General features: G+C 37.4%; 1 protein-coding gene across 2 annotated transcripts in view; it reads right to left on the bottom strand.

Moving 5' to 3' along the window:
* Nucleotides 1-3,539: 3,539 nt before the first annotated feature.
* TMCO3 (transmembrane and coiled-coil domains 3) overlaps nt 3,540-14,880 on the bottom strand; it is a 33,983-nt gene continuing 22,642 nt past the window's right edge. Inside the window, exons 10-13 of one of the 2 annotated variants that reach the window (XM_053935538.1) lie at nt 14,238-14,388; nt 8,129-8,208; nt 7,469-7,618; nt 3,540-5,803 (exon numbers count right to left, since the gene is read on the bottom strand). In XM_053935538.1, coding sequence (XP_053791513.1) covers nt 5,690-5,803; nt 7,469-7,618; nt 8,129-8,208; nt 14,238-14,388 — 495 coding nt within the window. In that variant the 3' untranslated portion in view covers nt 3,540-5,689. Of the gene's footprint in view, nt 5,804-7,468; nt 7,619-8,128; nt 8,209-14,237; nt 14,389-14,880 lie in introns of those variants that run through there. The other variant, XR_008429398.1, reaches the window with a different exon arrangement.

The following is a 14,880-nucleotide window of genomic DNA, read 5'->3' as shown; positions in this document are numbered from 1 at the left end:
AATAGCAATCTTTGGAGTTTTTTATTAACAATGCCTCCCCCCACTCGCCCCCTCCCCCCCCCCCCCCCTCCGTGCTGCTCTAGGGTTATTACCCCACTTCTTCATTCCTCTTGATTAAATTGACGGGAGTGGCCATCGAAGAAAGAAGGTAATAATGAAATTGTGTTTGTAACATGATAACATTTAAGAAAGCAGCAAAAACTTTCACACACAAACCCCATAAGCCAGCTGCAGAAAAAAATTGCTTCCTGAAAGACGTCTCCAGTTGATAGTGCCGCTCTCCACCCTCTAGGTCATATATACTGTGCCTGAGGGTTCAAACCGTCTATGTATCTCACGTCCCTACCCACCCACCTCCCGCTCTTTTGTTTTACATTAATTCTTGTAGGAAAAACACTTGCGAGTCAACAGAACAAGCACAAACAAGGAGTGTCCTAGTTTGCTAGAATTTATTTTGATACATACTAACTGCCCAAACATGCTCAACTCTTGGGTAGTGTTTTTTTTTCTTTTCTTTAGCCGAGGGTTGTTCACAACTAATTTGAAGTGTTTGAACCAGTGAAAAAACTTTCAACACTTCTCTAATCTCTGAGCACACCTTTTGCAGGTATTTCGGAGCTTTAGGATTTCGTTTGTGTTCCTAGTGGTGGAAGGCTATTCCACTTCACAGTTTTCTGGGAAGTGTCTGTCCCTTTTAAGGGTGCACAAAAAGCAGAACAGATCATAACTTTAAAGAGCATCAGTGCGGCAGGACTGCATGACAGACGCGAGGAGATTGTCTCAAGAGGTCATCTAGTCTATAGGCAGAAAGCTTCAACAGATGCCAGAGGAAATGCACACGAACGGGGAGCCATGCAATCTGAACACTGTGATCTGTGCAAACTCATGACATAATGAAAGACCTCATGTCACCTGACCACCTTGTCAGTATCTGGCCTCGTGGGGAGGTACCATCTCCCAATTCTCAAATTTCTACTCTATTTTAGGAAATAAAAAATACAGCTTAGTACCATAACTGAAATTTTTACTACTCTTTGATCTAGGTTTTTCCCACAAGGCAGGATCAGCTATCCCTAAGTCACTCTTGTCACAACGTTGTCCAGTTTGTTGTCTCCAGACAGCAGAAGGCTTTCCTAGTCCCGCTGTCTTGCAAGCATCAGTAAGTCCAACCCGGCACTGGCAATTACTCAACAGAGGTGGTGGGAGAACGCAAGGAGCAAATCTCCTGAGTGAAGCTGGTAGAGGCTTGCCTTTCCCTTCTGCCTTTAGGGGTTGAGTGGGCTACACATCTCCAAGCTCTAAGGACATCTCACTGTTCTTCCTTCTCCCTGCAGTAGTTTTGTTGGCTCCCTGGTTGTCAGGTCAACAAAGATCTCTGATACTTTGCTGCTCCTTACAAGCTATTGCATTTCTCACAAAATAGCAACGCTGTTAGTGTGGCTTGCTTCTTGTCATTCAGGGATCCCATTTCCTCCACCTTTGGCACTGCCCACATGCTGGAACACTGCCAGGACTTGGTTACCGAGCAGAACTATGGATTCCTTCCCTAGACAAACCCCAGGAGTGCTTTTGTGGTTAGATTGTTCCTGGGCTCATTCCAACAGGCAAGACCACACTAGATTTCTCACCCCCTCTATCAAGCATCATCACACAGCAATATTCCGTCATACAAGGCACTCCCACATCCTTTTGCCTGCAAAGCTGAAGATGTCCAATCATAAAACAAGTGAAGTACAAGCTTTGTGAGGATGCTTTTCCTCATATTTGAGAATGATAGGAAGTATAAATTCTTACAGCTTTTAAAAAGGCCATGTAGTGCCATCGACTTAGTCCACCATCGCCACATTCTTGAGCCATCCTAGACCTATATCAGTCACAGTTTCAGGAAACCACCTCACAGCTCCCACAAATACCTTCCTACTGACAAACTGAAGCCACCTGCTCTGTATGGGATAAGCCACAAGTAGGGTGGTTGTGGGTCCATATATACCAATCTGACCCCAGGGCCAGGGAAATGGCTCACAAAGCACAGCCCACATTACCAGCTTTTAAACTACTTTGGTTCCTTTATCTTCACAGAATTTTCAAGGATAGCAATTAAGGGGTAACACACAAGAACTCAAATTTTCAGAAAGCCATGCCAAATAAGCACAGCTAAATCCACCTATAAAATAAATAAACCACCCCCCCAAAAAAAAAAAAAAAGAATCTCAACCCCAAAATAGCTGAATGAGTTGCAAGTCAAGCATAGAGCAGACCTTCCTTTTCACTCCCTTAAGTTCAGCTTGACCACAGGAATATCCTCTCATCACTTAATAATGCTTCTGCTCTGTATCAGCTTTTCTATATTAAAATGATACTGATCATTAGTTAATTAATGAGAGAGAACCACTGTCCAACAAGCTGGAACACAAATTTCCAGAAAAAGATCTTTGTTTTTCAAGAAACCTTCAACAAATCAGTAGATTTTCCTTTCAGGGCTTCTGGAACTCTGCTTTAATTTTATCTGCTTGACACAGAAAGAGAATATTCCACAGTACAAGCATAAGGTTTCTGAAAAGCTGCAATTATATCTAAGTGGGCTGATTATGCAACATTCTCCCCATTTTTCATACAGGAATGAGTGATCATTCAGGAATAAGGTCTGTTGTTTCTGTCCTAAGATCATACCATGAGACTACCCCATTTGGACATGCAATTATGCATAGAGCCATTGTTTGCATTTCAGGAAACATTTACAGTACCTCAATATACTTCCAGATTTCTATGAGGCAATCTCAAATGTCTGCAAACAAACTTACCACATGTCTGTTAAGATTACTAATTTGCACCTACATCTAATACTGAACCGGGCAACCCAAGTCTGTGTCAACAAAGAGGCACAGAACACACAAGGCTATTTCTCTTCCCCCAGTTCTCCTAAAGCCTAGCCAAGTTGTCCTGGTTTTGGCCAGGGCAGGGCGCTTTTTTTCACAGTAGGCATGAGGGGGTGGAACCTGGAGTGGTGAGGGCACGTGTACCTCATTATTCTATACCATCCTACCTCATTGCCAGAGACAGGGAAAAGGGGCTCCCTCTCTTACTTCCAGGAAGAAACTGTTGTTGTCTGGGGGTCCTCTTTGTACAATTTTGTTATTAATATTGTTGCTGTTACTGTTTGTTTTCTTATCTCATTGCTGTTTCCAGTAAATGGTGCTTATCTCAACCCACAATCTTTGCCTTTTGTGCTTCCAGATGGGGGGAGAGGAGAAACAACTGACAGCGTGGTTTTGGTAAGAGCACTAAATTGGGGAATACCATTCCTAAACCATGACAAAGTTTATTTGGGAGAGAACTGAGAGAGATGAGGCAACCAGTAAGGTATCTAGATGCTTGCTTTCCTTTTTTGAACATGGTACCAAGTAAGCTTTTCACTCAAATCTTTTAAAAGATATTCAGGAAAATATTGTCTTTCTTTTCAGAGACACATGCCATCAGTATTTCCTAGTCACTTTCCTGACTTAAAGAGTTTTCTAGAGAACTACAACTACCCACAGCAATTTATTTTAATAAAAGTTTTACTCATCACAGGTGCAATACATCATATAACTGCTTCAAGGGCTAACTAAGTGACATAATGGAAACCATACAGAGGTCTCTGCCATGACCTGTCATACATTTTCCCCCTGAAACAGGTACAAACTACATGTGAAATAAGCATATTTCAAAGCCAAAATGAAGCACTTAGGAGAGATGCTTGTATTTCATGCAGAAGCAATGAGCTAGGTGAGTGGACAGAGTGGATTGGACAGCTAAGAAACAAATTATTTCAGTGAGGTACCTGGGAAAGAGTTAAAGGTCTGAGCTAGTAGACTGTTAAATGGAACCATAAAACCTGAACTGCCCCTCTATTTTGAATAAAAATATTTAAATATAGCAAAAATCAGTTTTGAGTTTCTTTTCTGTTATAGATTCATTTTATTTAAAAATATTTTATTTATAGGGCAGCTTTTTGTTCTGCATTTGTCTGTTTTGTGACAACTTCAGAAACCATTTGAGGGGAGGTGGAATTGTCATACATTCCTCCAATCTTTATGAAGCATTAGTGCCTAGAGAGAAAACCCCAAATCCAGTGAGCAAGAACTCAAATATGATGATCTCTACCCTGTCCCACCAGTACATACACGCTCCAGACTAATCCAAGTTTCATTTGGACAAGCCCAGCAGATGTCAGAGAAAACACAGAAGAAACTGAGGCTGCTACAGGAGAAAGAGGTATAGAGTAGAAAGATCCATCCAAAGCTTTGTGTTGCTACTTGGAGGACAATTTTCATTTTAATTGGCAATTTAAACCTTGTAACATGCATTTTTCTAACCATTTTGTGGGTATCAGTATTATTTCAGATGACACTGCAATACTGACCTGAAGTGTTAATGTATCTTAAATAGTATTGGGTTTAGCAGATGAACCTCAAGATGATTCTTAAATGCTTTGTCACAGAGTAGGTTATAGCCTATGAGTAAGCCTTCTCTATGACACTTAAATAATGGGGTTTTACAAGACCTATCTCACTACATACAACATTTTAAAGAAAAACTACGTTTAAGATCACATTCAAAACACTGTTTTCTAAATTATCATGGTATTTTAAGAAGACTAATAATTTATTCAATGTAAATGTAACTTGAAAGGTCATGGAGTTGCAAATACACATCCAGTCTGCTGTTTCCAGTTTTCTGCAAGTTAATTTAGTTAAAATAATTTCAAATCTAGAATAGTGTCAACTAAGAGCCAACCTCCAAGGTTACAGAAGTACTATTTTTCACATCTAACTGAAATTACACTTCCCAGTTTTACCACATTTATTTTTGATTTAAAAGAAAACACCTCTATAAACCATTACTGTAGCAGCAGTTAGCAACAAGACGAGTAACAACTTTCAGTCTGCAAACATAAATTATGCCCTTTCTTACTGTCAATTTTTAGTCAAATATGTAAATAAATACAAGAGCTAACACAAAATATACCACTATAAGAAAATACATTATATGCCGCAATTTGGAATAAAACATCATGCAGTACTGGCTGCATGAATTGGAATATGTAAATAAATGCTTGGAACTGATGCTAAACAGTTAAACATTTTCATTGTGTAGAGGATCACTCTTTTATTCACCATTAGAAATTTGTTTTGTAATTAATTTTATACTGCTATATTAAAATCATAAATGTGAAAATGACTCAAGTCATTTAGTGAAAGAAGATACCATAGGCACCATAATATATATATATATATATATATATATCTTTTTTTCCTTTTTGAACAAAATCTGGTGATGAACCAGCATTAACAGGATGAAAATTAAAAGGCACATTCAGGCAAAAAAAATAAGCAACATAGTTTGCATGACACTATATTTAAAAAAAATAATTTACACTCTGAATAACAGATTGGATCAGAAACATGTTCTAGTAGATTCCAATCAAAGTAAATTTTGTAAAAGGTGTGCAATTCATATGACGCAATTATTTTTTAGTATTGAATTTTGTTTTAAGGTCAGTATAAGGCTTATAACCAGTCAATATAATTGCTTATTAAGAGGACTGACTACTCAACAGGTCTTGTTTTCTTAGTGCATAGAAATACAATGAGCAATGAAGGTGTTTTCCTTGCAAGAGAACATATCCTTGTATTTGTGCAAATCTTGATCAAGTGCTCGAGCGTCTTTCAGGTCTTGGAACACATTTCATAATTGCAGCTCTCCACAGGGCAGGGGCAAGTAAAAGGCTTAGAGTAGTCACACTCAGAACAAGAAGATAGACCTGCAAAAGGCAAATAAAAGCCATTATTTCTTTAGGCTACATGGTAGTACAAAGAAGTATCTAGAGGTTTGAGGAAATTAGGCTCTTCTAGACCATGTTTTCAAAAGACTTCACCTGTCTTCCTAAGCAACTTTGCATATTGCTACAAAAGCAAACAAGTATGTGCTCAAATCATCTAATTACCTGTTTATCTGGTGTGAAGATACAATTGCAAAAACATCATTATGAGCTTACAGAAAAACAATTGTTCTTATGTGAAGTGATCAATTTTGAAAATTCAGTATTTGTTAAAAAGTCAAAAGCCATTTATCACCTTATTTAAAAACCAAAACAAAAAATTCCCCAAACAAAATTCCCAAAACAAAAAAAATCCCCAAAACAAAAAAGACCCCCAATCAATCAAGCAAATAAAAAACCCCCATCACTACCACTCTAAACCATTCTGGTTTAGCAATATAATGGCAAAGTTCACTGCTAGTTCTCTTATCAACAGAAAAAAAGCAAACATAAATCCCTTTAAGTCATACTGTACATCTCCTGAAAAAAAAAAAAAAAAAGATCCTAACTAACTAAAAGATCCTAACAGTGGCAGGAAGTAGTTTTGAGGTCTCAAGCAAAAGAATGAGTTTAGGAAATTTCAGAGGTATACAAACCTATACATTAGATAATCATGTGAGAGCAGAAAAAAAATGAAAGCCTAAAAGCTTCCAAGCTCAGTGGGTGGGCCCCTAAACTGGTTCTGTGATCACATATAGATATCTTGAAACTCTATGCAAACATGCAATATTTGTAACTCTTAATTATATGAAGGAGTGAACATGAAAGTTAACCACCTTTACCTACATTGTGTAAGTTTTTCACATGAGCTTTATTTGGAATTGGTTCCAACACTATGCAGTCCACTTGCTCAATGAAAATGAAAACCTCCAAGCACCAGGAGAGCATTTTTTTGTGAGCAGAAGCACAGAGGATAAAGCAGCTAGTACTAGAAAGTGAGGTCAGTTCCTGTATCCATAGCCATAATTTACCTAATTTCGTAAATCAGACTTTAATCTTCCAAAAAAAAGTAACATTCTCACAGGTTCAGACTAAAACTAAGTTTAAGGCTTCTTTCCCAGGGGACTTTTTTCATGACTACCGAAAACATTGGTTGTTTCTTCTGTGGAGGATTTAAAATGAACAAGCTTTACAGGTTAAAGTGATTGCAAGTGTATTTGCTTGTTTAAATGTTAAGGCAATTTTCACAATATCTGCTCTCCAGTACTTATTTACTGGTAATTCCTTCTTCAAATCCTATGTTCTCTCTGTATTGTACACTCCTATACCTCTTTCAATAGTTGTATCAAGATTTTAAAAGCAAAGGTTTCTCAGTCTTTATCTGCAACTCACTGTTCACATAATTAAGTTGTAAGTGAGAGAAGGTAAAGCATTTATAACTAAGCTATTTAAAATACTAAGGTACAATATGAAACAAGTGAGAACCAGCACTAAGAACCCTGTCAGGGACATACAAGTATCCATTTGTATGGGTTGATGCTACTTTTTTAACAGTTGAGAGGCGCCACAAAATTGGAGTGCATTGGTATTTCAAATACTGGGATTTTGTATTAAAGTGCAAGCTATTCAGGTGCAAAAAATGAAGTTAATAACCACAGAAGAGCTTACCTCCCGAGATATGATCCCTGCTCTGCGTGCTCTACTTCCCAGAACAAAAGAGAATTCACTGACTTGTGCCAGTCCTGCTGAGACAATCCACTTGATATATTGGCTGGTCTTTGGAAGAATCAAAGAAAGGACAAGCACTGCCAAGACAAACTTTAAAAACAGTTTTTTTTGCATTACTGGGGGTTTGTTTTGTTTGTTTGTTTAAATAAAAATGTGCAATAAACAAAATAGTACTATCTCTGTAAGATACATAGCATCAAATATAATAATTTTGAACATAACATAAAATAATGGACTTCTAAGTGTGTCTTCTGTATTCATGTCATAAGTAGCAAACATACATTGCACAGTAAAAAGTAGCATCTTCTTTACTATAATGAAACACTTCATAACTATCACAAATCCCAAGCTTGAGAAATAGATGCTTTGCATTGTGCAATTTACTTTTAACATTAAATAATTTTCTTTTTAAATACCTGAAGAATATTGTATCAAACTGTATTCTAATCAGTATCATTCCTCCAAATACACATTTACAGTAATATTCTCTGTTATATCAAATATTCAGTTCTTGCACAAATTGTCTTTAGTGCATGCAGCACAAAGATTATTTAGATTAATGAAGATTAAAATATTTTTAAAAAGCATAAAAGAAAATACCTTCATTATGACGACAGACAATGTAAGGAATAGCAAGACTGTGAGCTCATATATTACAAAAGTGGGAAAAACATGAAGTCCTAGAAGGAAAGAAAACAATATTGCACAGTTTGAGGCCAATATCTTACTATGGTGATTTTCTGGGTTAATAATAAATTTAATTGCAGGACTGTATTCTCAAAACAAATCAAACAAAAACCCTTAACTTACTACCAACCACTTGATCACTAAAGCCCTAACTATCTAGCTAATCACAAAAGCATGTCCCACAATATCCACCCCTTTTTTCCTTTGGGGAAGTTTAGCACAGGCAATATTCCCAACTGAATTACGTTCCATATGACTGATGCACAAGCACTTTAATTTCTAAAGTTTTCTGTCTTCCACACCAGTCAACAATACAAAATCTGAACTGAAACACATATTTAATGAAAGCTATAAAAATCCTGCAAGAAAATAATTCCATTGTTATGCACAGTCATTCTAGTATTTTGCTGGTCATTTAACTTTTTTATAGTATGGTAATGGACTGTCACAGTGGGAGGAACATGATACTCAGTATTTGCACAGACTATAGCTACAACTGAAATCCAAAGTGTTTTCATTCTACGACCTTCACTTCCAAACTCTGAAAGTCACCTGAACTTGAAAAGTCACTTAAGACTGGAATCAGGTAAAGCCATAAACCCTTGAGCACAGTCTAACAATTAAGGAATTACAGAAAAACCCATTGCTATGATGTTGATAGGGTTACTTTTGTTGGAATGGATTGTCTTTGGGTTTTTTTGCAATATTTGGTCATTTTAACTTGGTAATTATATAAAGAAAGGTAACAAGAACCACAAAGAACTCAGAAACATAAAACTAAATCCTGCAAATATTAAACATAAGAAAAAGAACTATTTGTTGGAGAAGTCCTAGAGTCACTGAAGAATCATCTTAGAACTAAGCCCATTTTTATCTCCTGAAGTATGCAGACCTTCTGCAGGCAAACATAACTGCGTTATCTTCGGAAGCTCGTTCCTTTTTCATAAAAGCTTCTAAAAAGTGAAATCAAAATAATGGTGGTGTTCTGGAGAAATTCATAATAGCTGGTATTTCTCCAACCCAGTTATTTCTGATGAAGGACAAGAATTTAGCTTTCTAAAGCATAAGGCATGTAAATCAATGCTGTAAGTAACTTCTTATTTTAATGCAGGACAAGGTTCCACTAATTTTCCCTCCCTGTAGTGCTGCAGATCCAGATGAGCTGTAGAGAACCAAGAGTTGTCATCTCTTCCAGAGTTACAGTAACTTCACAGGGCTTTGTCTGGATGCACATTCAATTGCTAATGGAAACCTTCTTCAATTACATCAGAGATCTTTACACAGGTGCCACCCAGTCAGCACGCACACACCCTGTTTTATTTCTTAATTTCCTTCCAACTACTGAAGCGCAAATGCAAAAGACTATCAAAGTAAGAGGAGATACAAAAGAATAAGAGACCAAAACCACACCAAAAAAAGAAATCCACATATATGCAGAGATGCATGTGGAAGAAGCAAGTGGTTTCACTGCAATATCACATGCACAGTGCTCCTTCACTTTTAGGCTGACCTCAGAAAATACATGAAAAGCAATTAGAGAAATACAGCAATGGCATGTTTGATAAGAAGGACAATTCTGCCAGATCTAGAACTGAAGGTTTCCAAGAGAGGCTATAAATAAAGCCTAGTGCTCTCATCACTACTGGTGTGCTCAATTCTGGAGCACACAGGCAGTCTGAAGTCCATTTGAACAGCTGCCCAGTATGGAGATTATTGCCATATTCCAAAGAGCTGAAGTACAAACTACAGCTGATTTCTATACCAATTCTTTGGAGGACAGTGTCTGCAAGAAGAAAACAAGCCTAAACCTGTCACATACGCTATTCTGAGCAGACAAATCAACATGACAGAAACCAGACTTTTTTTGGATGAAATAAATCCCATCATAAGGTATTTTTATGGTCAGTACAGACCTTTGCCCCATTCCTAGATGAAAACCCAGGATAAGGTCAGAAGTGCTATCAGACTTCTATGCAAGCACATGGCGCCTTCCTGACAACACAAACACCATCAGAAACATTAATTTCATAGGCAGACGGTGCATGAATATGGCCAATTATTGTAATAGTTTTGATCAGACTTCGACTAAGCTCAGAAGTAACTTTGAAATCATTCTCTAACATGGAAAAAACACTTCAAATAACTCAAAAACTTCAGCAGTGTCATCAGCACATGTCACACTGGCCAGCAGTCAAGAGCTAGGATAACACTTAGGTACACTTTTACAGAGTTGACCACAAACTACCAGACGTTCAGCTCCAAGCAGTGCTCACAAAGAGCTGGAACAGAGGCCTTGGTGTGCATCACTGTCAAGCCAAAAAGCACAGTTCACTCACAGAAGTTGCTATGTGTTCTGTGGACAATTACAGGCAAGACTTTTCATGACCTTTTTAAAAGTACTTTTTTCTTAACAAGTGAACTCCCTCTTTCCTCAATTACAGAGATTCTACCAATCTGATGGATAGCTTCTAAACAGCATATGAAGATTCAGACGTCTTGACCACATCCTGGTTAGATCCAACATCAAAAAAAGCAATCTTCAAGATCCTTGATGGCAAACAAGAGTACAAAAATCAGAACTCTGTGGGTCAAACTGGAGCCAGTAGAATTAATTCTGACACCTCCTCAAGGCAAGACATCAGTCAGAAAAATCACGTTAGCTATGCACTGAGATGCTGTGTCTACTAAGAGTCCTAAGATCATAGCCTGCAAATGCAATAAATACTACAGCCCTGGCTAGATCATTAAGCATCAGAGGGGAAAGCCAATCTTCTTAATCTTTCTCCAAAGGGGAAAGTCCTCCAAAAGGACTCCAAGGACTCCAAAAGTCCTTTTGACTCTATTGTCAGTTCTGAGAACATGAAACCTCCAAGTTTCATTGTACTCCATGCAGAAAAACAAAGCAGTAGTGCAGATGGATAAGGAGATGGTGATGCATGCCACCTAACAAATTCCAGTTGGGATCTTCTTTGATTTTCTCAGATTCAACAGAAGTGTAAAGAGGCTCATTGGACAATCCTTGTGTGCATGTTTGTTCTGGACAGTGGCGGTGCTGGGAGTGTCAGCATCACCCATCTTCTGAAGAAAAAGACTGAGCCGTTAAAGGGTTTTCAGCATCTTGTATTCAAGGTCCAACACTGATCACAGGAGTTACCCAGAAGGGAAACATGGAACCTGGCAGGCGGGTACATCTGTAGAGCACATTGAGAACACACAACTTGTCAGTCAGTGGAAGTAATCTGTTACCTCACCAGTGGCAGAGAGGGTCTTGATGCCCAGTTTCAACCTCTATACTCCACATGTAGACTAAAAAAGAAATGGAGCTTTTTTAAAACAGTCAAACAGTCCATGCAAAGATGCCTTCCATCCTTCCAAAAAGTAATCAAAACAAAATCAAATGATGTATGGGTAATGATCTGTGCACTAGGTACAAAAACAGAAATGAGAAGGAAAGTGTGCAAAATGTGGCTCTAAGGGGTTGGTCAAGATGTTCTCTCAAAACTACCAGTAAGGACAGAACCTAACAGAAACTCTCTAACTTCAGCAGGCGGCATAAAGGGTGCCAGGAACCTTGAAGAACACCCAGAGGCCTCAATGAAAGTACAGACAGAGAGTAACTCAAAGTGCACCTGTTAATGCCTAACTGCAAAGGTGCATTATTCCCACAAATGCACCCAAGTGCAAATTTGAAAGCAGTACCACTGCACAGGTCAACCTAAGGGCAGGTCCTGCTATGGATATTACATGAACAAGGAATATTCAGCTCAGCTTTTAGGCGCCAGAAGGATTTCTGTAGTAAGAACAGAAAAGCAGGCATTTCAGACAAGCAAAATAGGAATGAACTTTTCCAAATGGCATACTTACAGTCACTTTTCAATTAAGATAGTATTTTCCATTTGTGCCTTTATTCTAAAGGGACCAGAAATGATACTACTGCAGTGGTGTTCCTCAGGAGCTCAAGTGTTTCTGCTCTCTATAATGTGCTTGCTGCATATAGTAACAAACAAACCTTCTCTTTAAGCAGGGAGGAAGAATCTTTCCCTGTGGCTTTTACATAATTTTACACAGTAAATCTCTATATATTTATACATAATTTGCATATGTACATATGTAGGTAGAGAGCAAGCAAGAAGTCTTTAAAAAGAAATCTAGTAAGAAGAAAAATTAAGGAATACTTTTTGGTTTTCTCAGGTCTTCTGAGGCAGGAATAACACTCATTTTCTATAAAATCACACCAATTTGTTACACAATTTTCTTTTTACTCTTTCTTGCAATTATAATGACAACATTTGTTAGAAGGATTTTTTTAGTCATTCTGTAGCAGAATGACTAAAATAATTTCCTTAGAGTAAAATATAGGCTGTATGGAATGCTGTTAGCATGCCAACTGAGGTCTTGCTATTTTCTTTTACTCTAGAAAAGTCTTATCTCTAGTCTTCATTTATGCAGCCACGAGAGTGTAGGACAGTATTTTTGTTCAGTCCCTTGTAAAATTCACTTTGGGCTTATAATCACTTATCATGCTTTGTATTCCTGATAACACTATCCATTCCATCACCATCTTTACTGAAACACATAAACAACTTACATCTGTAAGCATTTAACAATTACTCATGCAAGCCTGTCAGTTACATGAGCCCAAGTTTCATCAGAGCTCATCACTTTCCTCACATTATTAAAAAATAAGTTGTTCAAATAAACATATTTATTACTAAGTAATCTGACTCATCACCAGAAGGTATTATCATGGACTGGATTAAAAAAAAAAATTAAAATAAAATTAAGACTGGCAAGCATAGCTATTTCATTTTTGTTTTGACAGCCACCAGTTTTAGTTTCTGTTAAGAAACAATGAGTACCAAACAGGTATATAATAAGGAAAAGCATTACAAGTATGCTGCTGATGGGACTTTACCGTTATCTGAATAAATATGTGGAGATAAAAAGAACAATTAAAAAATTGAAATAACAGCAGAAGAAAAACCAAGGGTGGTGTTGAAAAAATCCAAGCCCAAACCCTAGGACTTTCTGAGTAAACATGGGTTGAAGGAGGTTGGGTTGGTGCACCAGGCCACATCCAAACCCCCTCTTAGACACTGCAATGTCCCCAGCATAGGGACATGCACCTCCTGTACAACCCACAGGGAGAGGCAGCGCTTTCACAGGGCTGCCTCCTCACCCACTGTAGCCGAGCACCGCAGTAACGTGTTCCAGTCTCCTTTAGACAGAGCGTATTGGGGCACGCACAGACAGCCAGAGAATGTAGCAGTTCAAAAGGAGGTTACTGAATTACTGTAAGTATTCTGAGTCAACTCCTTTTGGATATCAAGCATGATGAGTTACTCCCTCAACTTATACCTCAATGCTGCATTTTAGCTGGCATTCAAGTAGTGTCTGAGATAAATCTTCTTTCAATTATTTTTTCCCTGCATTAAGAACATGCAGATCACACCCTCCCAACTAAATTTCTAAAGGAACAAGCTATACAAAATTATATTATGACATTCTGCTTCTATAGAAAACCAAGTCACAAAAATCTGAAATCTACTCATCCATTGACTCAAATAGTAGTACAATTTTAGTATAAATAACATATACAGCTGCTGGAAAGACAAGAGAACATTCAAAAAAAACTCCAATGTATCAACAACCAAACCAAGGCCGTTTTATCTTAAAATATTTAGTTACATGTTTTAAATAGGATGATTTCAGAATTAACATTGAAAAACTGACACTAAACCAAGACTTGGGAGTACAACATCGAAATGGCTTCTGAAACGGAATGTTACATTTAAAGTAGTAGCAAAGGCAAACCAATGTTGTGGTCAATTAACAGTACAGTATTTTAACAAAATAAAATCTATCTCCTCCCCTCACATTATAGACACGATTTTTTTCTCCTCACCCACATTGTAAGCAATATTTTTATATATTATATATATTTTATATAGTATAGATTTAACATTATTTAATATTACATATAAGTATCAAATATTTTAAAGTAAGATTTCTTGGAAGTTACCTATAGATGCAAAGAAAATGATGGCAAGAAAGTCACGTATTGGTTCAATACAGCACATAATCTCCTCAGTAACCATGTGACCCTGAGAAGAGATCAGAGCTCCAGCTAAGAAGCATCCCAGCTCCATTGAAACATCCAACAGCTCTGTGATCTGTTAAGGAATAACAGAGAATCTACTGCTGAGTGACTTTATATACCATTTCAAGTGAAACTATAAAACTTTATACCAAATGCAGGAAATTACTATGTCTTTATGCAAGTTCAACAACAAACAGAATTCAATGTATGTATTTCAATGTTCTGCACTATTTTATTTATACTGAAGACTCACAAATCTAGTTTCTCCCTTTATGTTACCTCCTTTCCCACAAAACCAAAAATAAATTTCTTAATCTACACTGCAATGTTTTGTGTGACCATTACGAACAGCATCTGATATCACAAGTCAGAGAGAGACTATGACAGCTTTGGAGTCAGGATTACATAATACATCGAGGCTGTGAAATAAAGCATAAGAACAAGGTATTTTCCAGCTCTCAAACAAGAGGGGAAAAAATTAAAATCTAAGCTTATATTTGGGAGAATAGTCTCAATCTAGCTAGCAGAAGTCCCTGGCATAAATCACATTTTATTATTGTAAATT

The sequence above is a fragment of the Vidua chalybeata genome, chromosome 2 (assembly GCF_026979565.1).
Source record: "Vidua chalybeata isolate OUT-0048 chromosome 2, bVidCha1 merged haplotype, whole genome shotgun sequence".
Lineage (NCBI taxonomy): Eukaryota > Metazoa > Chordata > Aves > Passeriformes > Viduidae > Vidua > Vidua chalybeata.
Note: the sequence above shows the minus strand (reverse complement) of the source record. Positions and strands in the feature narration are given on the sequence as shown.